At 38.4% G+C, this 27,687-nt stretch overlaps 1 protein-coding gene across 2 annotated transcripts; it reads right to left on the reverse strand.

Moving 5' to 3' along the window:
• Window positions 1-1,288: 1,288 nt before the first annotated feature.
• On the reverse strand, window positions 1,289-27,415 carry ints6l (integrator complex subunit 6 like). 2 transcript variants are annotated; one of them, XM_083561416.1, is made up of 18 exons: window positions 27,004-27,415; window positions 26,808-26,885; window positions 21,157-21,306; window positions 19,770-19,859; window positions 19,410-19,593; window positions 15,927-16,055; window positions 15,443-15,606; window positions 14,286-14,438; window positions 11,370-11,502; window positions 10,026-10,120; window positions 7,819-7,929; window positions 6,851-7,066; window positions 6,468-6,594; window positions 6,105-6,247; window positions 5,619-5,847; window positions 4,440-4,829; window positions 4,230-4,323; window positions 1,289-2,565 (listed from the first exon to the last, which is right to left on the reverse strand). In XM_083561416.1, exons 1-18 carry the CDS (start codon window positions 27,112-27,114, stop codon window positions 2,463-2,465), a joined length of 2,700 nt encoding a protein of 899 aa, XP_083417542.1. In that variant the 5' UTR covers window positions 27,115-27,415; the 3' UTR covers window positions 1,289-2,462. The 2 variants fall into 2 exon arrangements, with proteins under 2 accessions (XP_083417542.1, XP_083417543.1); XM_083561417.1 differs by having other exon boundaries at window positions 21,157-26,720; window positions 27,004-27,298.
• Window positions 27,416-27,687: the final 272 nt, after the last annotated feature.

A 27,687-nucleotide genomic window follows, 5' to 3' on the forward strand; every position in this document is an offset into this window, starting at 1 on the left:
ATCTTCCTCCTCTCCTTCTCCTCCTTCGGCCAACAGTAGCCCAATTACCACCGGTACCCTGTCGCTAACGATACCTGTGGCGGTCGTTGTTAACCCGGGCCTCGACCGATCCGGTATGAAATTCTCATTTGTGATCCGCATATTTGATTTGGCACATGTTTTACACTGGATGCCCTTCCTAACGCAACCCTCCCCATTTACCCGGGCTTGGGACCGGCACTAAGAGTGCACTGGCTTGTGAATCCATAATGGCTGGGGTTTTAATTTTAATACACTTAATTTTAATACATAATTTTTTAATACTTAATTTTTTAATACAGTAGATTATTTTAATACACTTAAAGTTAAGGTATTTGGTATTTTATTTTAAAATACATTTTGTTGTATCTTTGCCCAACCCTGCTTACATTGGTATAAGAAAAAGCTGCAGTGAATCCCAGAACAGCCACAGAAACTGCTGGGTCCCTGAGCAACCTAAAAGTAAAAAATAAATAAATAAATAAAAATAACCATCTTTCAGCCAAAGCCACATTTTCTCTCTCTTAAATGACTTCCTTTTACAGAAGCCTGGGGTGCTACAGAGACTAGTAGTTTTCTCTCCAAGCACATATTTTTATTGAGAGCTGCCAGAATATGAGAGGAACTTTTCCAAACGGTACAAAACGTGTACTGATTTAAAAACCACTAAACCTACCTTTAGCTCTAAACTGCAGGACTTTGTGCTTCATTTGGATTCTGTATCTCTTGTTCTGGATTAAAAACATCTGTCACATAAATTTAAATACTAAATCTGGTCAAACGTCTATTATTAATCAATTTGATTCCAGTTAAATTTCCATTTTTCTCAGTTTTATATTACGGTCATTTGAAAAAATGTAGTCAGTTACCTTAAAGAATGTAGATATAGAAGGATGGCTCAGGAAATGTCATTTATGCTCCCGGTTTGCATTGTGATGTAAACGGTAAAAGGTATTACAGGCTGATGATGTTCGTACAGACCCCTACTTTTGATTTCATTCACCGGATTAAAAAAGGTCAATCGGTTTATTTGAATTGTAGTATCTATAAACTGATTCAGTAAAAGTTTCACAATTCCCATGGCCAAATGGCCATATCCCATTATGCAGTTTATACTGCTTCTAATGTTACGGATCACGTATCAGAGCTATGCCAGGTTTAGATTTAAAAACAGGCTTCATTACTTAGTGTGTGCTGGAAAAGGGACGTCTTGACAAGCTTCACTTTTCTCCCCTTCGAGCAACAGAGACTAGAAATATTTAAAAGCTCATTTGTTTATAATGTTTTATTTTGTTTTCACGGTTTTCTTCATAAAAAATCATAAAACTTTACATTTTATATATAATAACAAAGTTACAAAAATGTTTTATACAATTCTTAAAATATTATGTTCTGGTAAGAATACCATCCAAAAATAATCTATATTATTTATGAACGTCAAAAAGTCATATACATTTGCTTTGAAAAATAAACAAAGGGAACAACCATGTGGTCACTAAGGTAGCTTTTGCATGAGAAAAGTAGCCGATGACAGTCGAACAAATGATCCAGTTTAGAACAGATGATGCTGAATGGGTCTAGAGTTTCCAAACAACTACATCCCTCCTTACTAGAATTCTTTTTTTTTGTTGGGTTTTTTTTTTTGGCCTGAATCAAAGTGACAGTTTGGTGCCAGCTTGCCTGGCATTCATTGGAATCTATTGCTTAAAAGATGCGTTGCATGTTTCTAGTTAGTTTGCACAGAGTCTGGTGAAGCTTTTCAAAACATCAAATTGACTGGTCCTGTTATGTTGCTTAGCATTGCTTATTACCACAAACACAGCAAAACTGACCTCCTGTTTCCTGCTCAGGATGATTTCATGGGGTGTCGGGTATCGAGAATTTTTAAGACTGCATTATTCTGAAGAGTGTGTAAAGGAAAACTGATAACTGAATTATTGCTCCACAGTGGTCTACAATATTGGATGGTGGCCAGGCTGGTTGGAGTCCCTGGACTGCTGTTGAACCTTACGGGCTACAGATATTTTGTGCAAAAGCATACCCATCATGTTCAGCTGATGTCTATGACAGTGGACAGACATCTACAGACAAAGACAATTGCGCTAACATGATGTCTCTTACCATCTCTCGTCTCTCTCGGGGCTAAACCTGCTTTTGCTGGAGAGGGTGTGTTCGTGGGCCGTCTGATGTGCTAAAATGGCCAGGGATTTCCACTCAATATTATATTATATTGTCAAGCCTATAACTTTTCCACATAAGCGCTTTCTAATGTGTCACGACTCCAGCTACTCAGAGTGTCAGCAACAGAATGAAGTTCTACTTCCTCATTTCTCCTGTTCTGGATCTTTCTCTGATTCTGAAGTACAGTGCTGGCCTTTAACAGGCATGCTTGTGTAGCCCGCTCCGCCATCTCTGCGGTTTATTCCTCGCTGCCAAACGTTTCACTATCTGCCATGGATGTTGTTTACTTGTGCAGGCATCATTTGTCTCTCTTCAATTTCCTCGAGAGCAGATTCCAGCTGCTGGATCAGTACACGCTTCTTAAATCTGAGACAAAGAACAGTAGACAGACAGAAGTTAAGCCCTTGCATGTATATATTAGCAGGAGTCAGAGCGTGTTGAGGGCTCTGATGATTAACGTTTGGGTGTGTATAACTGAAGGTCCTCCTGTGGTCTGGACTTCTAATAGCTTGAAATACCTAAATATGCTTGCATATATATACCATAATTTCCCGACTATTTAGCACACCCAAATATAAGCCACACTCACTGAAAAAGATTTTGAATATAAATAAGCCGCACCTGTCTATAAGCCGCAGGTTTCTACACTGAAACTAATGAACTTTACACAGGCTTTAACGAAAGACAGTGTCTGTTACACAGCTTGTATCTAAACAGTAGCCTACCAAGAAAGTCATTGTTTACTGTCTTCCTCCTCTCTTTCACAACTATTTCTCTCTCGTTTTTCTTTTGGCATCGTTGTGCGTTTAAAAATCACCATCGGTGAAGCTTTTCTCCCGATGCCGTGCAGCTCAGAACACAGGTGAAGTGTGTTTTTTCATGCCCGGTTGTTTTCAGCGTGACGAATGATTCGTATTTCCTGTAGACGGTCCGAGTGAGCGGCAGGTCAAACGTCAGAGAAACCGCATCCATATTTATGATGTGGTTTAATATAAAGAGTTTCATTGGTTCACCTGAACCCATTCTGCAATTTTATTAGTCTAATGTTATGGGGCTCAGTTTTTTGGCTTGAAGCTTGTGAAACCGGGAAAAACCAAGGAAAATCCATCAATTAGCCACTTCATTGTTTAAGCCGAGGGGTTCAAAGAGTGGGAAAAAAGTAACGGAAAAAAAACGGTGATATTCTATATTACAAATGAATTATCGTGTGTTTATTTTTTTTTTTTTGACAAAAAGGCAGAGTCAGCAGCTTAACTAATGGACCACCACTTTGTTGCTGCTGCCCATCTACAGTATCTGGGAAGGACATTTCCGAACAATTTGAAGCTCATCATTCTACAGTGAGGAAGATTTTTCACAAGTGGAAAACATTCGGGACAATTGCCAATCTTCCCAATTGCAAAAAAACATAGGAGTTCGGCTCAGACTCTACAGGCCTCAGTTATCATGTTAAAAGTTAAAGTTCAATGAAGTAAGAGACTGATCAAGTCATACAGAACATGACTTGTGGTTCTACTATTAAATTATACGGTGTGCTTAGCTTTTTTTTTTTTTTAAACATGACTTAATAAATAAATAATAAATGATAACAGTGAAATACCCCATGTGTTGTTCTTTTGACGTTTGAGAAGATTTGCTGAGGGACAGATTATTTTATTTACTATATCCTGGTAGCTAAAACCATAGAATTCAAAGACTTTTTTTAATGTCAAAGTAGATTAGCACAGTACATGGGTACAGGGTATATAAAATAATTTATTCAAACCAGTTCTATTCCAGATTTTATATGCAAGCCACCTATATAGAACCTATATGAAATGTTAATAGACATGGATATGCATGAACGTAGATTCATGATCATCTTCATTGGTTGAAAAGCTTTAATTAATAAATGTTTTGGGGTATATATTGCTTAACAGTATTATGGGCAGGAAATAGATGTTGGAATTAGTTGGAACACAATTCAAATAGTGTGCTGGTGTGTGTGCATTTGTGTGTGTCTGTGTGTGTGTTTACATGCATATACCCACCTGGCTGCTTCTTTGATAGCGTGATGGATAAAGTACCTCTGGACTGACACTGGTCCTTTTACCTCTTCTAGCAGCCTGAATATTGCCTCGTAATCTTCCAAAGGCAGAGATTAAGAGACATTTCAACAAAAGAGAATGACTAAAACTCATTACAAGTTATGTCAGTGTAAAAATCACGCAGATATAAAGGTATATAGCCACGACACTTACTGCGACCAGGTTTTCGGACCTCTTTAATGACTCGAGTGCGCAGTTCAGCATTACTACCCTCCAGAGGAACCATAACAATGGTGGGCCGTGTAGAAGTGTCTTCTCCTGCACCCTCCATGTCTCTGTCCTGGTCTGGAGGACTTGGATTATCACAGTTCTGTGGTCTTTCAGGCGGTCTTTCCTCCATACACTCTTCTCCCAGCCTGTTCTCCAGCAGTCCCCTTTCTTCCCCTCCATCAGTGACCTTCATTCCTCCTTTCTCCTCGTGAGAGAGCACCACAGTTCCTCCCCCGACCCCTTCCACTCCCCCAGACCAGCTGTCTCCAGTCTCTCCACTCATCACTCTCTCACCATTGCTCTCTGCACCCACTGTGCTATTTCCCTCCACTCCTACAGGGGGAGAGACAGCAACCAGACATGCTCCAATTACCAACATATGGGTTTTACTGCAGAAACCCATTGTGACAACATAATCCCAGCAGAATTAAAGCACATGAAACACATGAAAACACTTGACAAAGTAACAAGCTAACACTTGACAATTTAATTCACCAAATGGCTATTTTAAGTCTCATGGCTGAAACTTTTCTTCCTGTTAGTTGACAAAGGATTTTCAACACAATCAAAACTAATTGAAATGTAACAATTGCAATATCTGAACTTTATAAGCCAGGCATTGTAGATGCATACATACATACATACATACATACATGCATACATACATACATACGTAGCAACAGGAAGCTCTAAAACACCCATGAGAGAAAATGTCAGGTCATGAAAAGATATTTAATAAAAGCGTAACCACTCTGAAATGATGCTATTTTACAAAGATTGGATTTGTGTATTTTAACCTTCAAAAAACAAAGGAATGGTTTTAAAATGCCTGGCTTTTGTAAATACATTAAAAAACCATTTGACCATTTTAGAAGTTTAATTTTCAATTACATCTGTTCGTGCTCCTACCATCAGGTGGCGCCCCGAGCACATGGCAATGTTTTATGTCTGTTTACATCAACACTGTTTGCTAATTATTCAGGGAAATTCAATTAACTTTAAATTGTATGGCTGCTGAAACAATGATGAACTAAGTTCATTGGAAGTTCATTGTGAGGTATTGAATGCAATATCTTTAACCAGACCTTATTAATAGCTTTATAATAGCTTTATAATGCTCACCTTTGTGCAGTGGAATGGGTTTGATGAGACCATGTTGGCCCGGAACTACTGTGGACCCTTTGCCTAGCACATGATTGCTGATGATAGGTGGGGTTTGGGGTCGACGCAGCAAAGGGGACATACTCCGCCGCCTCTTTGGAGCTGCACCAGAATTAGGATCTGTTTGGTTTCCCCTTTTCTTGTTCTGAGGGCCTGTGACAAACTCATCTGCTTCATCAATCATCATTCCCTGTGATCATAAAGAGAAAAACGTACTTACTTTAACACTGTTTTGTTTGGATGTTTTCATAGTTAAAATAATACAGAAACATAATAATAATAATAAAAAAAGCATGTGTATTGTACCAACAATAATATCCTCATTATTATTATACATATAATCATGTGGATAAACAAAAATTAAGTTAAGCCATTGTGCTCTTTAATTTATTGGGTGTTCAAGTATTGTAAAAAGGGAATTTGAGGATCAGGTGTGAAAGAAAGCACCTTCTTGTCTTGTTTAAATGGGTTGCCAAATGTGTGCAGGCGTTTGGGCTGATCGGGGTCGATCTCACGAAGGGGGGATGGCATCATCTTCAGGTACTCCTGATAATTTCCCATCTGAGCCACAGGAATACTATGCAAATAATCTAAAAAAAAAAAAAAAAAAAAAAAAGTTAACATCATTCATTCATTCGTAAAATGAGGTCATTCATAAAACGGTGTGTTTTGTTTTGTTTTGTTTTGACATTCACCATCTCCTTAGTTTCTTTCTGTATTTGAAGTAGCACACCGTAAATCAATATAAAAGACCTGAACGAATATTTAACCAGAAACAGTCCAAAGATTGTGTATGTCTTTTGAGCACACCTTCATCTTGGCTCCTGATTAGCTTCTGAGTAGTCCTTAAAAGGTTGGAGCGCATTCGCGTGACCTGATCCAGAAGATTCCGCCGCGGAATATCATAGGCATTGCGATACGCCTGGGGCTTTACATCCTGTACAGGAAATTTAGAAAGAACTTACTAGGCAATAACTGATGTATCACTCAATAAAACCAAGACATACATGTCAGATAGACACAGTTTTACGAGAAAAAAAATATATATATAATGTTAAAAACGATCAGCTAAATGATGCGTGTATGTAACTGTGACATTCCATACGGTCGTCAGGCAAAAACATGATCTGTGACATAAGTGATTTAGAAGCGTTGCCCTTGACGGGCTCAGCCCCGAATGTTAAAGGCTGTACCTTGTTGAGGAGAGCGATTTGAAATCCAGCGAATTCTTTGAGGTTGATGTCGTTAAGGCGGAGAGGCACCTCGCCTGTGATGCCCTGCAGTAGCTGTTTGAAGTCACGCCGGTGGGCAAGGGATAATGTATTTGAGTGATTCTTCACCTTGATGCCAGTCTCCTGAGGGGGCTTTTTCCCCACCGACACAATAATCCGGTCTGACTCAATCTTTGCCTAAAATAACAAACATGCTTACTTTGATTAAACGTGGAATTAAATACACAAAATGAACCAAAACAACCCTGTCCTCTAAAATGTTTACTTATCCAAAATTAGATAGTTTCCACTCCCTTTATTTACTTAATACTCATTAAGACACTAATGCTTTTCCTTGTTTGTACAACACTGGACACCTGACCAACACAGGTAAGTGGGTCTTCACCAAACTTTTGCCACGATTGCACAGGATGTTTCTCTATGATGTAGCAGTATAATTTTCCTTCACTGGAAATAAGAAACCAAACCTGTTCCAGCATGGCAATGTCTTGTGCACAAAGCAAGTTATTAGGACATGGTTTGACAAGTTTGAAGTGAAAGAAATTAATTGGCTTGCACAAAGCCCTGACCTTAACCCCACTGAAAACTTTCGGGATGAAATGGAATGCTAATTACATCTCAGGCCTTCTTGACTGACATCAGTGTCTGAACTCACTAAAGCTCTTGTAGCTGAAAGGACAAACCCCCACATACATCCTCCTACTCTAGTGGAAAGGCTTCCCAGAAATGTCCAAAAACAAACATGAATGGGATGATCAGGTGTCCACAATTATTGGCTATATATCGTATATATTTATTATACAGCTTATGAAGAATGTTCGAGAGAAAATGTGTCCAAACACATAGTGTATGTATGGATATATATATATATATATATTATAAAGTTAATATAGTTAATATATATAATTTTTATCAGTGTGTGACTTTACCTGCTGACTGAGTTTTTTTAGGTAGGAAATGACACTGTAACTGAGGCCACAGTCCATGTTGTCAGAGATGAGATTCGGAGCTCCCATCATCCTAAGTGCCTTCTTTAAGGGCTACAGAAAGCAGGAAAGAAAAGATAAAAACAGACAAAATGAGGTCATTCTCATTAAAGAACAGTATCTCAAACTCATTATAGACTTAACAACACAGGATTAAATCACACACAAATAAACAGTGTTAACTACAATCTGATGACTGACTATGTAGACATAAAAATGTACATAACAGCTATATGACTACTGTGTTTATTAGGAGATTTGATATAACCCTCTCTGTCATTGAGTGTCAAGAGTTATGACTGTTACCTAACGTTTCTGGATTACATAAAGTTTTCCAGCTAATAAAAATATATTTTAATAACAATCTAATTTAATGTTCTTTAAAAAACGCTTTCCCTTTTTTAACCTGCTTCACATTTGTCAAGTCAAGAAGCTTTTGTCATTTCAACCACATATAGCTGATGCAGGACACAGTGAAATGCACACAGACAACAGAAAACACAAAATATATTCTATATTTAATACTAATTATATATATGTATATATAAATATATACACAATATATTTTGGTACATATTGTGTACATACACAAAAAATAGAATAATTCATAAAATTTTTTATCATTAAACAAAATGATAAGTAAATGAACAAAAGAGAAATCAAAATCAAATCAATATTTGGTGCGACCACCCTTCGGGTTTCAGAGTTCATACACTTGCACAAAGTCAGGGATTTTATAGGGTCAGAGTAAGGTGTATGATTAACCAATTATACCAAGTGTGCTGAGGAGGGATATGAGTTATATTGGTAGAAGAATGCTGAGGATGGACCACCAGGGCCACCAGGAAGGGGGAAAAGAGGAAGGCCAAGGCGGAGGTTTATGGATGTGGTGAGGGAAGACATACAGGTAGTTGCTGTGAAAGAGGCAGATGTAGAGGACAGGGTGGTATGGAGACGGATGATCCGCTGTGGCGACCCCTAATGGGAGCAGCCGAAAGAAGAAGAAGGTTGAAACACAATCATTAACTGAAACAGAAACAGCTATGTAGGAGGTTTAAAACTGGGTGAGAAACAACCAAACTCTTAGGCTACTTAGGTGAGGTTGTGGAAGACAGTTTCATGTCACCATGGCAAGACTGACCAAGGCAACAAGACACAATGTAGTTATCTGGCATCAGCAAGATCTCTCCCAGGCAAAGATTTCAAAGCAGACTGGGTTATCAAGTTGTGATGCTCAAGCTATTTTGAAGAAGCACAAAGAAATGCCAGTGTTGAGGACCGTAGACGCAGTGTTCGCCTGTGGAAACCTAATGCAGCAGATGAAAGGCACATCATGCTTACGTCCCTTCTGTATCGAAAGATTCTCAGCAGCGCCATCAGAACCAGTGTGACCCAGATACATCCATCTACTATCTGAAGAAGTGTTCCCAAAAGTGGGCATCATGGAAGAATTGTGGTCAAAGGGCCATACCTCTGACATGGAACCGAGGATAAGTGACTCAATGATGAGTCAAAGTCTGAAATAATTGGCTGTAGCAAAAAACAAGTTGTTTGTCAAAGGGCTAGAGAGCGATGCAATGATTTGGTCAGGATTAATGTTGTCCTCAATGCTGAGAAATCCAGGCAGATACTTATCCATCATGCAATACCATCAGGGAAGTGTCTGATTGGCTCTACATTTATTCTGCAGCAGGGCAATGACCCCAAAAGATTGAAAGTAATAGTTTTATCTCTCACAGAGCCCTGATCTCAACATCATTGAGTCTGTATGAGATTACCTGGAGAGACAGAAGGATTTGAGGCAACCTTCATCCACAAAAGATCTATGGTTCATTCTTCAAAATGTTTGGAACAACCTACCTGCTGAGTTCATTCAAAAACTGTGTGCAAGTGTACCTAGAAGAATTGATGCTGTCTGGCAAGCAAAAGGTGGTTTATTGATCAAATATTGATTTTTATTGCATTTCTCTTCTGTTCATTTACTTTAATTTCATTCATTTGTAAAATACACTATCAGCACTTCTATTTTCAAAAAACATCACTATTTTACAACAACTGTATACTGTGTATATTTTATAATATACTTAAAAACAATTTAAATAAATATAATGTTACACCTAAACATTCCAATGCAGCATTGCAGTTCTTACCAGCAGAAAGTAAGGAGGCATAGTTTTCAAGTACACCTCAAAGGCTTGTCTCCACTTGAGGTTTGGCTTTAGTTTGTGCACTTTAAACAAGTCATCTGTATAGTCAAAAAAATAAGAGATTATTCATTTAAATTTAGAATACTTTATGATGTCCTAAAATATGCGTGTTATGTCCAAAAGCTGTTCTTTTTCTTTTCATTTGTAAACTGAAGACATTTGGGATTGAGATCAAAAGCTGGATTGTTGGATAGATAGAAGGATAGATAGAAGGAAGGATGGAAGGATGGAAGCATGGAAGGATGGATGGACAGACACAGACAGACAGACAGACAGACAGACAGACAGACAGACAGACAGACAGACAGACAGACAGACAGACAGACAGACAGACAGACAGACAGACAGATAGATAGATAGATAGATAGATAGATAGATAGATAGATAGATAGATAGATAGATAGATAGAATGAATCAGAGCTGCTGCACAAGCACATGACCAGTACAACAACAATTTGGAATGTCCTAAAAAAGAAAGAAACCACTGGTGTACTAACAACCAGACATCAAACAAGATGGCCAACAGCAGTTGATGACAGAAACACTGTGAGCTGTGAAGGAAAAAAAACCCTCTGAAAGGCACGGGTGAAAACATCACAATCTACTGTACAAAATAAGATTTCAAGAACAGAACTAAAGATCAGTTACCCACTCAGTAGCAGCTAGCATCAGAAAAAACAGCTTGGATTTTGCCAAAAAATACAGAATCCAATTTCTACTAAAGTGATGGAAAAGCCAAAATGAGAATTTGATCATGATAGAAAACATACAAGCTTATCAGAAAACACGACACTCCTACAGAATCCAGATACTGTAGGTAAAAACTCTCCCAAAACAAACAACAAATAAGGGATGCTGCAGTACAAGCCTGGAAAAGCATTAAAGAAGAAGAATGCAGCTTGGTCGTGTCACTGGGTTGCCAGGTTGATGCAGTTATAGAAAACAATGGATATGCATTTAAATATCAAGGGTTATTTATCAGGGTATCAATAAGATGTAAAAAATTGGGTGGTCTGTCACCAAATGTGCTACATTTTAAGAACCTACATGCAAATATCTATAAAAAACAAAAAAAACAAAAAAAACACGATTGTCTCATCTGTTGACCTCAAAACCAAATGTCTTTTATAGCAAAAACAAATGAATTTTTCTTGTTGTTCCAATACTTTCGGAAGAGACCATTGATAAATATGAGATGGACGAATGTAAGAATGATGAAATCTGGCAAGTTAAAGAACAAATTAACAAAAGTTCCTTCTAGCTGTGGGAAGTAAAACACACACTTACCGAGGAGTGGTAACAGTACAGGGTAGTTGTAAGGCATGACGAAAAGATTCACACAGGTGAGAGTGGTGCTGGCTTTCAGGTAGCCGAAGGGCTGCACTACATCACTGTGCTTACCACTGCAGCTCACAAACACCTAGGTGGCAAGGGACAAGTGTTAGCAGAGCTCAGCCTCTTCTGGGCTTAGCTCCCTCTACTCTCACACAGTCCTCCGAGACAAAAAGACTTCAATGCCTCATCATGTGGAGTGCTCCATAGGGGCAGAGCTAAACATGGTGTCAAAATTTCCACATTAAATGCCAAAGTTTTGCAGGGTTTTTTTAAAAATTAGTGGGTCCCTTGACAATGTATATACCACATGCCTTCGAAGTTTACACAATATTTACTTTAGCTGTTCTTTTTCCAAATCCCCTATAATAGCATTCCAGTGCCTCAAATCTATTACTACTGATGTTCATTAATATACACATTACACTTCAGAATAAACCCAACTGATTACACTTATTAACTCAGCATTTGGTACAAAAGTATGCTTCTTTTCTGATCTAATTCTTATTGTGATTAAAAATGGAGTCCACAAAGTTTGGAAAACTGTAAGATAATTGATGATAGTTTTATTGCCATAGCGCCCAGCCTTAAAATAAGCATAATGTTAATGCGCTTGATACAGTGGGCGTTGTCTAAGATGCCAGCGAATATGCTGAGGTACAAGAAAGATTGACGTATAGTACACTTAGTTAAACTTTATGTTGTGTAAAGTGTAGTTTTTCAATTTCACAATTCGAGATGAAATATGTATTTTAAAAGCGATGTGTATGTTTAGCAGCGGTGGACAAATTACACAACGCATGTACTTGTGTAAAAGTAGAGATACTCTAGGTAAACTATTACCCCGGTAAAAGTGCTCCCTTTTAACTTTCATATGAATAAACGTACAAATGTATTTGCCTTTAAATGTACTACAGTATCCAAAGTACTATGATTTATTATGGCTATAAGGTCTTATTATCATTTTGATCACTGAGCTTAATCAACTCAGTTGATGTCTAGTCAAGTCAAGTTTATTTCTATAGTGCTTTTCACAACAGACATTGTCTCAAAGCAGCTTTACAGAAATCAACAGTCAAGGTGGATGGTGTGCATTTATCCCTGATGAGCAAGCCGTGGCGGCTGTGGCAAGGAAAAACTCCCTTAGATGTCATGAGGAACAAACCTTCGAGAGGAACCAGCCTCAAAAGGGGAACCTATCCTTATTTGGGTGAATGATGTGAAAAGACTCTGTTCCTTTTAGCATATCAATCTATTAATAAATGAAATGAATAAGTCAAACACTGATTAATATCTAATACATTATCATGAGACCAAAACCTCTGCAAATAAGGCCACGGTTGCTGTGGCAAGTTTGAGTCAGGAGTTCCATCATTTATTCCTCTTAAAATGTTCTGCTTGATGTTAAACTGACGCTTAACTGTATGTTCATGCTAAGAAGATACCAACAACCAGCAAAAGTGGTTTTAGCATGAATGATGCCCTGGGTGAACCCCGCCATGGCCTAACGTCTCCCCCATTGATTAGTTTCAGCTTTAAAAAGCTCCTCTCTGCTTCAGCTACCGTCACTGGTTGAGTAAGACATATTCTCAGAGCAATCCACAAATTTAGATGGAGCATTAGTTCATGTAGAAATATCACCCTATATGCATTTATTGCGCAATTAATTACACGTCATCGTCCATAATTTATCAAACTCTCAGAACCAAGAACCAAACAACTCCTTGTCTATGTGTAGCCATAAGATACATACAACATCGGTATCCTTATAATAAATGTATTTTAAATGAGCCTTTTAAGCTGCACTGGAGATTCCTTCCAGGACATTTTTCAGTACAATCACTGAAAACCTTTATGACATCATCTCAATTAAAAGAAACCAAATTAATAAGTGCTGTTTAACTTCAATCAAACTAGACTTGTTTGGCTGTAATTATTTTGTTGCTACACACATTATGATGAACTACATACTTTAAATTATAATGTTATGCAGCTAAAAGAAATGTTGATGTTATATGCATAAAAGCATAGCAACATAGCATAACCTAAGTGCTATATAGTTTTTAGCCTATTTAATTCAATGCATTAGCTTTTACTATCCTCATAACGAAATGATGATAGAGCTGCATACACACCTTTATCTTTTGCATGTATCTCCCCCCCCCCCCCCTACTTATCTCTTTTTTTTCTAAATTGAGCTCCTGAGGGTTTAGACCTTTTTTTGTCATCCACAATTTAAATTTGAATTCAGCTCTCCTTACTGACGTTACGTTACCCAAACCCCCGGCTTTCCTTTCTAAATGTATGAGTGAGGGAACGTCCCTGGGCGGTGGACACTCCGAGTACCAACCGGGTTTATTGACCGTGACATGATATAACAATTGACCTTGCAAATGAGCAGTAGTTAAAAAAAATATATAATAATTTTAATGCTGCCTATGTCGCCTAAATCCGCCACTGTCATGCGGCAATCAAAACAAGTTTAAAACAGAGCACGCGCTCTACCCTGATTGGTGTGCTTGACCAGTTTTTATCCACATTTGATCCATTATATATATATTATAAATAAAAAGGAAACTAATTTTTTAAAATGTCGTTGAGTAAAATGTAAGATATTTGACTTTGAAATGTAGTGAAACTAAAGTAAAAAGTCTCCCAAACGGAAATACTTGAGTAAAGTACAGATACACGAAAAAACTACTTAAGTACAGTAACGAATTACATTTACTTTGTTACTGTCCAACACTGATGTTTAGTTCACTCTAATTTGAGAGTAACTTTGTTTGGTCAATGGGGCATACATTTATATTATTTAAAATCAATTGATATCAATAATAATAATTATCTGGGGGGAAAAAAAGTAGGTCTTACCTGCCAGCACATATGAGGGGACTTTCTCTCCAGAATGTACTGGGTAAGAGGTGAAGGCTCCAGCTCATACTTATCAAAAGGCAGCTTGTCAATAACCATAGGCTCACAGTCAACACAAGAGAAACGTACAACTGGATGAGAAGATCGAGGAGGCTAAGGGAGTAAATAATAAACAGAGTTAATATATGTATGCTGTTGAAGAACTGCTGATTTTTACTACAGACATTTTAACCATTAAACTTCAGGCAACAAAAAAAAACTGCAGAGTTTTACTGCTGCTTTAATGAAATGCAAATGTCCAGTTTTGTTATCCACAGGCAGCAGTGAACACAATACTATTATAATAAGGCAATAGAAAGTGGAGAGGTGGAAAAGGCCTCATGTCAAGAGGCAAGCATTAAAGGACTTCTACAGCTCAGTCAGAAGGCACAGTCGCGTACTCGATCGCTGCTGCCTCGATCACACTCTCAGCGCCCACATGGCAAGGAAAGGCAGGACACCAAACATAGCACAGTAAGCAACTATTATGGCTAGTAAAACTACTAAATTACTGCATAGTGTTCTAGAACATTAAGCCTATTAATACTGGCCTGCGTTCATTTTACCGAGTCTGTCTTTTTTAACGTTATTCCCAATACTGCTGATTTTCGATAGTTATTTTTTAGTGTTTTATATCCTTACATGCAATACTGCAGATCTAGAATGGGCTCCATAACATGAGCCAAACTTCTGGGTTTACAGACACTAGGCTTCTTTGATTTCAACGTTTAACTCCTTTTCCTTGTTTTGAAAAAAGAATCAAAGAATGTTGTCAACTACATCGGGCAAATATTTAGCTACACTCAAACAGCATGATGCCTTCAAAGAGGTCTGAGGACGTGGCTAACGTCATTCTCAATCTGACATCAGACCTTTTGTTGATTTCAAAAAAGAAGCTGCCGTCTCTAAGCCATGAAAGACCGCTCCAGGAAATACACAGTTCTTGATTAGGGGTTAATTGATTGCTGCTGTCATGCTGGCAAAAAAAAAGCAAAAAGGGGCATACCATCTGGACATTCTTGCTAAACAACAGCAAAAGTGTCAGCTGGAGTGAATAGTGTGTGGGCAGTTAAAACAAGTTGTATGAATTTAGGATTGACTCTTATAGTATAACTCACCAGGGTGGGGGAATTCTGGTCAGGCCAAAAGGACTCAGGAATCGGCCAGTGGCCCACAGGGACACCAGTTTTGGGATTTGGCCGAACATATATGAGTTTGTGGCAGCTGTGCCAAGGTTGGGAGCTAAAGGATGACAGAGGTCGAACTGGATCTACCAGACCATCTGCATGACAAAAATAAGAGCAAATGAAGTGGAACGGATCACATCAAACAGGCACTACAAGTTTTTAATATATTATATATATTATATATATTTATATTCTTTAACATCATTTCTAATTCTACAAGGACATGTTAAAAAAGGGGTTGTAAACAATATGAATTTCATCATAATGGTGGATTTCAAACATAATTCCGATTTGCATCCTGTGTATCAAACCGATAGCGTGAATAAGTTATGCTGGGGGAAATGAAATCCTACAATTCATGTTAATTTCATCAGGTTGCAAGCATAGTGTGCTGTGCCAATCCCCAGATACATACCTTCACACACAGGAGGTGGATCTGGGCCCATCTTCTCAAAATTAATAACTACTCCACTCAAAACCTTCTGCACCAGAGACTCCAGACACTGGTTCAACATCCTCTGTGTTCTAACACAATACGACCGACCTTAAAAACACCAAGAGAAAATGTATTGTTTATGTATTTGAGAGAATATAAAAAAAATAAAAAAAACCTGACAGTGGTGTATCTACTAAGTGCTAAGCACCAGACAACCGCTGACAAGAAACAAGGAAAAAACAAATAAATATCAGTTTTCAGAGGTGTAATATCAAACTTCCACATTAACTCCTCCGAAAAAGGCTTCTAGGGGGATGGTGTTCTCTAACCTTGGCCTATATGCACTTGTGTTTTTCAGTGAAGCCTATAAAACTGAGTTGCATTTACTGAATGGTGTTTAAATGCTGTAAATGTCCTGACTAAAAAAAAAACAGTAATTGTCTTTTCACTCAGTAAGGACAAGAACAAATGACCTTCTGTACTATCAGTATAATTCACTAATGTCATATCTAATTAGAATAATGACAGACAGGAGGCAGGTTTAATGATCCTGAATCAGAGTCTAGTCTCTGCTAAGATATCTCTTGCAGAACAATAGCAGGCTAAATACCAAATGGCTCTCTATGTACATGACTATACTGGGCAGGGTGTCAATATAACGACTTTTACAGCCTACAGTGAATATAAAAAGGTTACACACCCCTGTTAAACTTGCAGTTTTTTGGGTTTAAAAAATAAATAAATAAATAAATAAATAAAAACACTCAAAATAAATCACATCAGATCTTTTTCCTTATGTTATTTTACAACCTAAATTTATTTTTTTTTTTTAAGTGAAAAAACAAAAAGAAATGTTTTAGTAGAAAAATAAAAGGCATACAGTAACCTGAGTGCATAAGTGTAAACAACGCTTATAATACTTTGTTAAACCATTTCTCGTTTGTACTTCAGCACTGTCAGAATGGGTCTAATCAACTTAATACATCCAGATTTGGCAATTTGATTCCACTCTTTAAAAAATGCTTCAGAGATATCAAATTAAGACGGAGTCTACTTGACACAGCTCTCTTCAAATCATAACATAGGTTTTCACCGTTATAAAATGTTTATATTCTTGTTAAGCAATTATTTTGTTTGTGCTTGGAATCCTTGTTCTGCTAGAATATTTTGTTAAAATTAAACTACCGTTTCCATGCTGTTTTTTGCACCTCTTGACTGCTGCTACTGCTGTTTTTGCACTGCATTGTGTTTGTTTACATACACTCTTGGTTATAGTCATTCTAGTCCTCTTTGCACTGTACTGTATAATCAGAGTATACAGTAGGTTTACTGGTCGGCGCTATCTTGTGTTATGTGGATTGTCCCACACTGCCTTGTGTTGTCTGTCTGTACTATTTTTTGTCTGCACTGTTTGCACTAGCTTCCCGTGGGCTCACAACCTGCAGGAGGGACCCTAAGGGACGGTGCTGTTAGGATTGGGCAGCAGTCGAAGGCGGGGGCCTGCTTAGACTGCTGCCCCCGCGACCCATATTACGGATAAGCGGGAGAAAATGAATGAATGAATGAATGTTTGCACTAGGTTGCACTTTATGTAGCTTTATGTTGTGTGTTGTAGTTACATGTAGCACCAGGGTTCTGAAGGAACTTTGTCTCGCTTTCACTGTGTACCACTGTGTATAGTAGAAATGACAATAAAAGCCTCTTGACTTGACTTGATATTTTTTTCTTCTTAATTTTCAGATGCCTAAGTAAGTCCACGGGTTTACGCTTCACTTCACAGTGAACATGGTGTTCTTTGTGGGAAACATTCTAAATGTTACTCAAAAGTTCATCAGACAAACTTTGCACATAGTTTAAGATGATTTTGCTGTGACTGGATGTTTATTTCCCAAGAAAAAGATTTAATCAAGCCATCCAACCCCATAGCCCAGACATGTGGAGAATACATGTAGGAATTAAATATATATTACAACATCCAGGGAGTGAGCAGAACTTGCCACATATTTCTGTAGCCCCTTTATATTTAAACTGGGTCTCTTGACAACCTCCCTAATAAGCATTCTTTTTGTCCTTTCATCAAAATTGGAGGGGTGTCCTGTTCTTTATAATGTCACTGTGATGTTCCATTTATTTATTTGTTGATGATGACCTTTACAATGTTCTATGGAACATCTAATGTGTTGGAAATTATTTTGCATTCCTCTCCAGATCAATAGCCTTTTGACAATGAGATCCTGTACATGCCTTTTAAGCTCTTAGTGAGTCATCACTTCAGCAGGTGGATGAAACCAAGATGATGTCAAGAAAATTCTACAGAAACTGACAAGCTTTATTTGGAATTAAACAGAATCACTTCACAAAAGACTTTTGAGCAATATTCTGAATGAGATTTGTTACTTGTTGGTTAATAACACTTGTTCATACTTATTTTTTCATGATATATAATATTAAATAGAAAATACATCTGGCAATGATTATCTATTTATTATTGGTTTAATTATTTTTTTCACCCTAACATAAAACCTACACTTTTCACATGTGGGTGGTGTGTAACCTTCTTATTCTCGCTGTATATGGTGCCTCCAATTTTAAGGATTTAAGATCACCTAATGCGTACATGTAAACCTGCTAATTTAACATACTAAATAATTAATATTACATATGACTAGGTGTATTGTACCTATCCACTGAATGAATGTTAACAGCAAGGATGTGGTAGTTCGGTAGAAGCTGGATTTATGAAGGGACGGTTGCAAGTTTATATCCAAGCACCACCAAGCAGCCACTGCTGAGCCCTTGAGCAAGGCCTTTAACCCTTAACTGCTCAGTTCTATAAATGAGTCGCCGTGGCGACCCCTAATGGGAGAAGCGGAAAGAAGAAGTCTCTCTGAAGATCATCTTTCAAATGCCATAAATGTAACAGACTGAACTTAACTCTGGCAGGAATGACGTAAATATAATATCCATTTACTGATATTAGCCTTTACTGACTGACCGACTTGCCTTTCAGCATTCTTCCTGTGGAAATCTTAGAAGTTCTTCCATTATTTTAATAGCACGGATTTGCAAGTTAAAATGACACGATGAATAGTCTGTAAACTTTAAGAGAAAAACACGTTTAGAAGTCATTTCAATCTGACAGAATAAGAACAGGTGTATAAATTAAAAAAGGTTTTCGATGCATTACAATGACCTGTAACTGACAGGTGGCTCTGTGTATTGTGAAGAAAAAATTAAACAGACTAATCCAACATCAAATGGCTATAATGTTTCTACTGCTGGGGATAAGTATATCTATAGGAAATTGCGACCACTCATCTGGCACAGATAAAACTCTCTTCTAAATAGTGTGTAAAGAACAGTGTGGGAATTGCACAGGACATAACTCTTCTCTGCTACTTTCAAATAAAGTGATGGACAGAAAAGTGGCTTCAAGTGGCTTTGAACAAATTGTGCTAGTACCTCCGGTAACCTCGCACATCTGGGTGATGGCTGATTCATCACTGGGCACACTGCCAAGCTGTTCGGTGTCGGGGACGGCTGCACCGGGCATGCGCAGCACCAGGGCAAAGAGACGCTGGTCCCAACGGAACGGCTCCTTGGTTAGCTCACTCCCGGGTAGCGGGGAGTTCAGAGGCAGGTGAAGCTGAGGAGACATAGGAAAAAAACTGCTTACAAACAGAAAAAATACTTAAGGTTGCACCACGTTTCCTTGCTGTACTACTAGATAGTCAAAATGACCTAGATGAGAAAAAAGGCCTCCATGATCATACAACGCAGTTTTAAAACAGAATCTCCAAATGGTGGGTCACAGGTCCTCACCTCATCTGGCACTCCAGAGCTGTGTGTCAGCTTGTTCCCATCCGTTATGGTAATGATGACTGACGGCTCCAGGAAAAAGGGATTCCTACCCTGAAGGGAAAGAAAAACACTCTTAGAGCACTTGGCTGCGACCAGAAGAACTATGTGTGTAAGTGAATCAGATTATATATACACACTTCTATCATGACACAGACCAAAATGTAAGGGTGGAAAACATGGAAACGAAGAGATCATAGTCAGTTAGATCCCGTTAACAGGAAAACTGGTATTGAAACAAGCAATTTCAAATGTATCAAAAGAAACTTTACTAAATTTGCAGTGCACCCCAAAGTCTTGGTCCAGAAGGTCAGAGTTGGTTTGTTAAAACTTAGTTAAGAGTTAAAAGTATCAAAATACATCGCAGTGTAACACGTAAAATTGGACTATTTTTAATTTGACTTAATGTAGACCTGACGTAGGTGAAGTATTCGATCATAAACATCAAAAATTTTAATGCTGCACATCTACACAGCAAACTAGACCTTTGGAGCTCCTATCATCGACCCGCTGGCCCATGGGGTTATAAAAATAAGATCGTTCCTTAGAGGGAAGCACTCACAAATGCAGCAGCCCTGAAGCAACCATACTATTGACTTTTCTGTTCATATATTTAATGCAGTCTGACTGAGTGCGGTAGATATTACAAGCGTTGGCTCAATGGTAGATGGCTACAGCAGGACTACACTGAGAATAGACACAATGTTGTGATTTAATTTTCTATCTATATCTTGTACTGTACTTTAGCGGTTCAGCATTCCTACACACTCACTCAGACAAAGTGGCTGAATGCTAAATGGCTTACTATTTTAAATGTACATAAGGACAAAATATAGGCTATAAAAAATGGGAAGTGCAATTAATCACTGTCATAATTATTGGCTTCCAAAATTAAGTGTCTGTGACAAGCTAAGATAAAATTAGCTGACTTGTGTTTAATCACAACTGGTTGGATTGTCCTTTGCTTCCAAAAAAAAAAAAAAAAACCCTTAGAAAACTATTTAAAAAAGAATCTCTGTAGACTCCATTTGTGGATTTGTATTTATTTAGATGTATACTGTGGTGTGTACATTTTATTTTACATTTTAAAAAATGTGTAATGCTAAATACTTTAAATCAACAAATAGTTTATGAGCAGTCTCTGAGATTTAGAAAAAAAAGTGAATACAAACTATTTTGCTTCAGAATCATTTACAAAATAAATAATACTTTCAATACTTAGCAAAATGAAACATTATTTTTGCCATTAACAAACAGCCTAACTATGAAATCATGAAAGCCAGACCAGGCTTCATTTAGGCTCCACCACTTATTTTCCACTTTAGAAGATGAAGGAGAATGTCATTAGTACCTGGCCATAGTTGTCGATGCCAGACACCAGTCTGTTGAGATTGAGCAGGTCGAAGGCAGTTCGTAGAGCATTACCAAGAGTGGTCAGTCCACATGCCTGCAGATTCTTTAGTTCACTCATAAAGGTGGCATGGTTCTCTTTCCAGCCCGCCTATGGTGCACACAAACACATACAGAAAAAGGTCACACAAGACACAGAAAAAAAGGCTGGCGGACCGAGAGAGAGAGAGAGAGAGAGAGAGAGAGAGAGAGAGAGAGAGAGAGAGAGAGAGAGAGAGAGGGAGAAAGAGAGAGCGCGCACATTAGGTCACGTTGCAGCGCTGTGAAGACACAAACACAAGCAGACTCGCACACGGTATCGGATGGCATGTACTACAAAATGCGATCAAAGCCTACACAGGACAGCACAGGCTAATGAATCCTTCTGTCTGTGAATTGTCTCGCTGCTTCTTCCAGTGAGGTCAAGTGCCTTACTGTTACAGCATTATGCTCAATCTACAAATGACCTGCAGCCTTACCGAGCACAAATGGGAATGAAAAAGTAACTGAGAGAACATGGACAGGATCCATTGAGAGACAGGATAAGTGTGCTGTGTCTTGACAGGATTTCTTGGTGGGAACCAACAAGTTTTGTATTTGCATGGACAAAAGAAACAGCTGTAAACACAGCATTATTAAGCTGTAATAAGAATCGTCAATAGATGGTCCTCACAATGACAGTAAGACAAATAATGTGTGTGTGTGTGTGTGTGTGTGTGTGTGTGTGTGTGTGTGTGTGTGTGTGTGTGTGTGTGTGTGTGTGTGTGTGTGTGTAGCCAAAAGTTCAGTGATACAGTCCAGATATAAAACCTCTGATATGATTTGCTTCCATCTCTTGAAAAAAATCAAGTTGCCATTGCGTTGCAAAGTTTCTCTCTTCGTAATAACACACTGCAGACAGGGATGTTTCATTATGTGTGCACATGACATTTCAGATTCTCTTCCCAGGAAACAAACGTGCTTAATGGCCCATAATAACGGTACAATCATTTAATCCAAAATTAAATTATTCATTCGGAGGAAATCAGTGCATTACATGTAAATGTGCATGTATGTCAAATCTCCACAAGAGTCACAGGTCAGATGCTGCAGTGCTCCACCCTGAGACAGCTCAGTCTCAATGTAAAAGTGTATAGGGATGACTTTTATAAGAATCAAACGCATAGATATTTGTCTTTTGAGAGTTTGAGGTCATTTAAGGGCTGGTCTTGTGTATGTTGAGGAAACCAACGCACACTAAAGAGTGTAGGTGTCTTCAGTGGCACTCAATAATTCAGTTAGAGGACCTATTGTTACTGTGAATTCTATATTTCTTTCCATCTACTTTAACAATTCATCAACAGGTGTGAGTCAGAGTGCTTTTCTTGCCATGTCCATTGACATAAAAGAAAAACAGAGTTTCAGAAAGACTTTGACTAAATAAATCAAGAACTGCATACACCAATGTCTCGATATCAATGATAGAGACATATGTTCTGCACTAGGTTTGCTGATTAGATGCCATGTTATTTAACATCAAATACAGTATAGTTAAAACTGTGGGTATATTTTGTGTCAAAACAATGCAGTAGAACTCAAATCCACTGAAATCATTAAGGAAAAAAAAAATGAGTGCAATTAGTGCGCAAAATAACCCCGATAGCTTTCTTGCAGAAACACAACTAAAATAGAGTAGAGGCATGGTGTCAGTAATATACAAGCCAAACATGACTGTATTCCTTATCCAAATGCAGGACAGGTGGCTAGTACAAATGAGCTGCACAGCATAAACGGACAGATAAGGACTTGTTCCCTGTTAAGCTGCAGTTATGAGAAAACCAGCACCCGTATAAATGCAACGTCTGTGAAGGAACAGCAGGAATCATTTTGGCAGAGCCAGACGTGTGACAGCTTGGGGTGGACTCAGACAGCATGCAATATATTTTCATAATGTGAAATTGCCTTAACTTTCATCACACTTTATAATGTCAGAATCTTGTATTAGAATAGCATGTATCTGAATCGGCCTCTCTAATTAGCATTACTGTTTTTAACATTTTAAATTCTCTCTCTTACGTTTATTGCCGTTGCCAAGAAGACCTCATGCAATATTGCCCCCAAATGTAGCCAAATAAGGAACCTTAGCAGAGACTTGTCCTAGCGCTTAGCCTTTATTCGCCAAAACTGAATCGACCATGGACACATAAGGCTAGCTAAATATTATTTTATAACATAATGGCTGAAGAAAGTTTTGGTTTAAAGACAATAAATCAGTCAAGATTCCTACAATGTTACTGGATATTTGTATGTTACAGGATCATTAGTAGGAATGTGTCCACGACAAATGTTTTGTCTTTCCTTGACAAACCACTATTACAGCAAGTGTTTTGAACACTGCAGGAACATTATTTTTGGAAAGTTACAGCCCAACATTCTTAGAACCTAGAATTCTGGATATTTTTCAAATGTTCTAATATTGTGTGCTACTAAATGGTGTCTGTTAGCTGGGAATGTAGTATGTGTTAGATACCAGAGCTTTTTGTACATGTAAGTAACACTGAGAGAGACTCTCCCTGTGGGTCTGCTTTGTTCCAAGATGAGGTTGTCTTTTTTTTAAATCAACACAAACGCAGAGTCTGACATTCTGATCTGTAGCAAAAAATGGCGCTGACCGGCAGGTGTTTGTTATATGTAAAAACATAATTTTGATATGTAGGAAAAATCTATTTTTTTTAATTAATGATGACTGGCTAACCCACAGATTTAAAAAAAATCCCACTTGTGAAAAGCTCCTCTGCATCTGGGGCAATAGAACAAGGTCTTGACACAAAAATATTTCAAGCCTTTTACTATCACTATTTGTCCTGCTTCATACGTGGATTGACAGAGTTTAAGAAACGGAATGGGGTGTGCTTACCAAGCCACGTAAAACCTGCACTAGAAGGGACACCAAAATGAGGAGAAAGCGAAGAGTAAAAGTGGTAGCAATTATATCAGGCTTATTTCAAGCATCCAATAAACCCTCCTTTAGTAGCCTGATTCAGAAAAGACCGAAATACTTTGTGAATTCTCCCATAAATACACAGCCACCATTTAACTCATTTCCTTTTCCGTTGATATTTTAAAGCCTTTGAGGTCTGTCCATCTACTTAAGCATAATAAAAGGAACCCCGTCATCATGTGCAAAACGGATTCCATGTGCAAAGTATCTCATTGCCCAAAACTAATCTCTAAACTCTAAATTCCTTTCACATGTAATAATACAGAAATTAAGCTCAAACTTTGTAAGCACCACCAACATGATCAACAACATACAGCAAGGGGAAGGAGATGAGAAAAATGTATGAAAAAACAACTTCAGAAAATGGGCAGGACTAAGAATAATGATCTGTTTGTCCAAGAATGAGAAGAGTGAAGCACACTGCTCAGAAAAAGAGAGCTTTGTCAGAGCCGGAAGCTTACAGCAAACTCTTTACTGACTAGCTACAGAAAAGCTCATGAATAATTGACAGGAAATTAAAAAGCCACTCTCTTGGACACTGTAGCCAGATTCTATCTTGCTGTGTTGGCTCTTACATGGTGTATTGTTTTTGACAACTGGATTAGCTCTGTGACTAATTCCGAAAAGTTAAAGCTTGGTTGAGAAGAGTGTTTTTAAACAGGTGGGTGGGACATGCTGGCCATGAATAGCAAACACACACCCACATATACACACACATACACAACGCTCACAGCTTAGTGAGCTGTTGTGTCTTATAACGCTTAATATCAACACGAAACAGATGCCTTGCAGGACTACCAACAGTGAGCAGGGAAAAAAAAACAATCTGTTGTCCAACAGACAATGAACAATACAGGACATGTATATAATATGTGTGGACAAAAGTCTATTAGGGGCCTCTTCTAAATATGACTGCACACACTTTCAAAGCTCGTAAAGCACTGAAAAAAGTAGCCCAAAACTTTTTAGGATAAGCTTGAAAAGGAGTGTGGGTTTAGAAAAGCCCCTGAGAGAGTACCTGGCCACCTGCCAGAGAGAAAACACTAATGAACTGCCTGGGAATGAATCCACTCTCATTGTCAATGTCAACCAGCTAATGAAGGACGCAATTTCACATGCAGCAGCAAGTCACATCCACAGATCCTGAAATCCATGTCAGGACAAGGGTAGAACGTTTAGCTCTACCGTGCAAATAAAAAGACCCTTCAATTTGGTCTACCATGAACTGTACTGCAATAAATGTTACACTGATTTTCCGCACAGAATATAAGCATCCAATGAAGGATATTCTACAATATTATTGATCATGTCCTTCTCTAAATCCTTTCCTTATTGTTCAATGGTGTTCATTATTCATGATAAAGCATATTACTGAGTTATAAAAATAAATTATTTAGAAACTACTGTGAAACTAAAAGAAATGGTATGAATTTACAAAGTTAACGGCAATTGCAATGTAGTTTAAATCTTTGCCTGCGGATAAGTTGTAGAAATGTGAGAGGTAAAGATGTGATATAGAATAAGGGGAAAAAAAATAGAAGCAAAATGCTTAGGAACAACCTGCTAATTAGTCTATTTCAGGTTGTAAATGTTGTACACTTGTGCTTATATGACACTTTGGAATTATCCATATATTCATATAAAAAACATGGTCACTTGTGTTTATGGTCACTTGTTTTTGCCTTTACACTTGTTATAACTGCTGAAGGATTTATTTTTGTTCATCACAGCAACATGTTTTATTTGCCGTAGTCAAGTCTTAATGTCGGTGGGTTTTGTGAAAACTGAAATGTTCAGTTTAAAAAGTGGAAGATGTCAACAACAAAAAAAAAAGGGAAGCCAAACCAAAAGCATGTATCTGTATGTGTCAGGATCACCTTGTGTGGGTCACATACTACAATGTGAACTTTCTGTCTCTGTCAGGCCATTTGTTTAAGCAATGCAAACCGGGTAACTTTAGGAGAAGGCAATTTGTTTTATGCTTACATGGGATTTGACACTGGGAAAACAGTTTCTAAATGAGAGGGTGATTCATGTACTCAAATGGAGAGAGGTAAGTGAATGGAGAGGGCCAAAAACTGATGCTTGTTATAAATATGCACTTGACTATGTCAAGACTACAGTCAATGTAAAATTAACCAATGAGAGGGGGGAAATATATATATTAATATAAAAATAAAACACCCTAAGTGAAATGCACTCTCATTTTCTTATTGATGGCTTTTCAGAAATCAAATCAGTTTTGATTTGTTTAGTCTTTATTGGCCAATAAGAAAGCGCAGAGGTCAGCCACAGCGCGCCGGGAGGGGCGGGCTTGAGGGAGAAGGGCAGATCGCTTGTCCAATCCGGGACGAGTTTGCCCACCATCGCGTCACGCGATACGTCACGGTAGATAATAAATCTCTCCGCCTCCATCTAAGCGCCCGAGAGCTTCCCAACACAAAAGCAAAATGTCCGCCATGTTCAGAGGCTGCGCTGCTCCGCGTCTGCGGGTATTTTAACAAAAAATAGCCGTTTTCGTCACCGGGAAGCCGTCTGACCCGATGCTACGAACCAAAGGGACAGTAGAGTCTCACTGTCAGAAAAAAATCTACGATTTATCCACACAAACAATTTGAGCAGCATTTATTTACCTTTACTCCGTATGGCGGATCGTCAAATGTAACTAGCATGTACCTGTCGCCTCTACTAGCCGGGTCTCGGGCACGCAGCTGTTAAAGAAAACGAAACAATAACACATTAATTTCGACTTGATCCTATCACAGGGATCCTTAACTGCCACAAGGTACAACAGTAAGCGGTAAAAGTCGGGGTAAAATTATTCTTTACCTTCATAAAGATCTCAACCGCGCCTTTAGCAATGTCCAGATACGTCGTACCCAAATATGTGCGCTGATTCATAGAAGCGGACGTGTCTATCAGGAAAAGTAAAATAGGCATTTTGAAATGGATAGATATAGAGCTAGATGGTTACGAAAATCCCTATGATCGGCATATGACCGGCCTGGGCATGCATATATGGTGTGTTATATTTTGTTATAATCAGACCCCCCCTCAGAAAGAGGGTCGCACTGCCACCCTTTGCCGCCGCCTGACTCTCTATCTGTCTTTTCTTCTGAGCAGTGCTGGGGCTCGCGCTCACACAACTTCTCTTCCGAACAGACAGACACGCCCTCGCTCCGCCGCTCACACCCCATTGGCCGAGCTCAGGCCACAGTGACCACGCCTCCGGCTCATGAATATGCGAATTGGGTTTTAGAGCTCTTCTCACCCGCCTCACACTTTTCCTTCCTTCTTGGTGTGAGGGGCGAACCGCAGGCACGTCGTGCTCTTCCTTTCACTTCTAAACACGAGTATGATACGCCATTGGATCCGCTGGAACAAGCATACGTATTGGCATTTCTGTTATGTAATTCGTGAGTGCACACGCTTTTAAGATAATCCCACGCCAAACGTCCTTTAGTAGTCTTCTCTTCTGGATGTCTTCATGGAGGTGGGGGAAGTGCTCATCAA

This window comes from Silurus aristotelis (genome assembly GCF_946808225.1).
Source record: "Silurus aristotelis genome assembly, chromosome: 14".
Classification (NCBI taxonomy): domain Eukaryota; kingdom Metazoa; phylum Chordata; class Actinopteri; order Siluriformes; family Siluridae; genus Silurus; species Silurus aristotelis.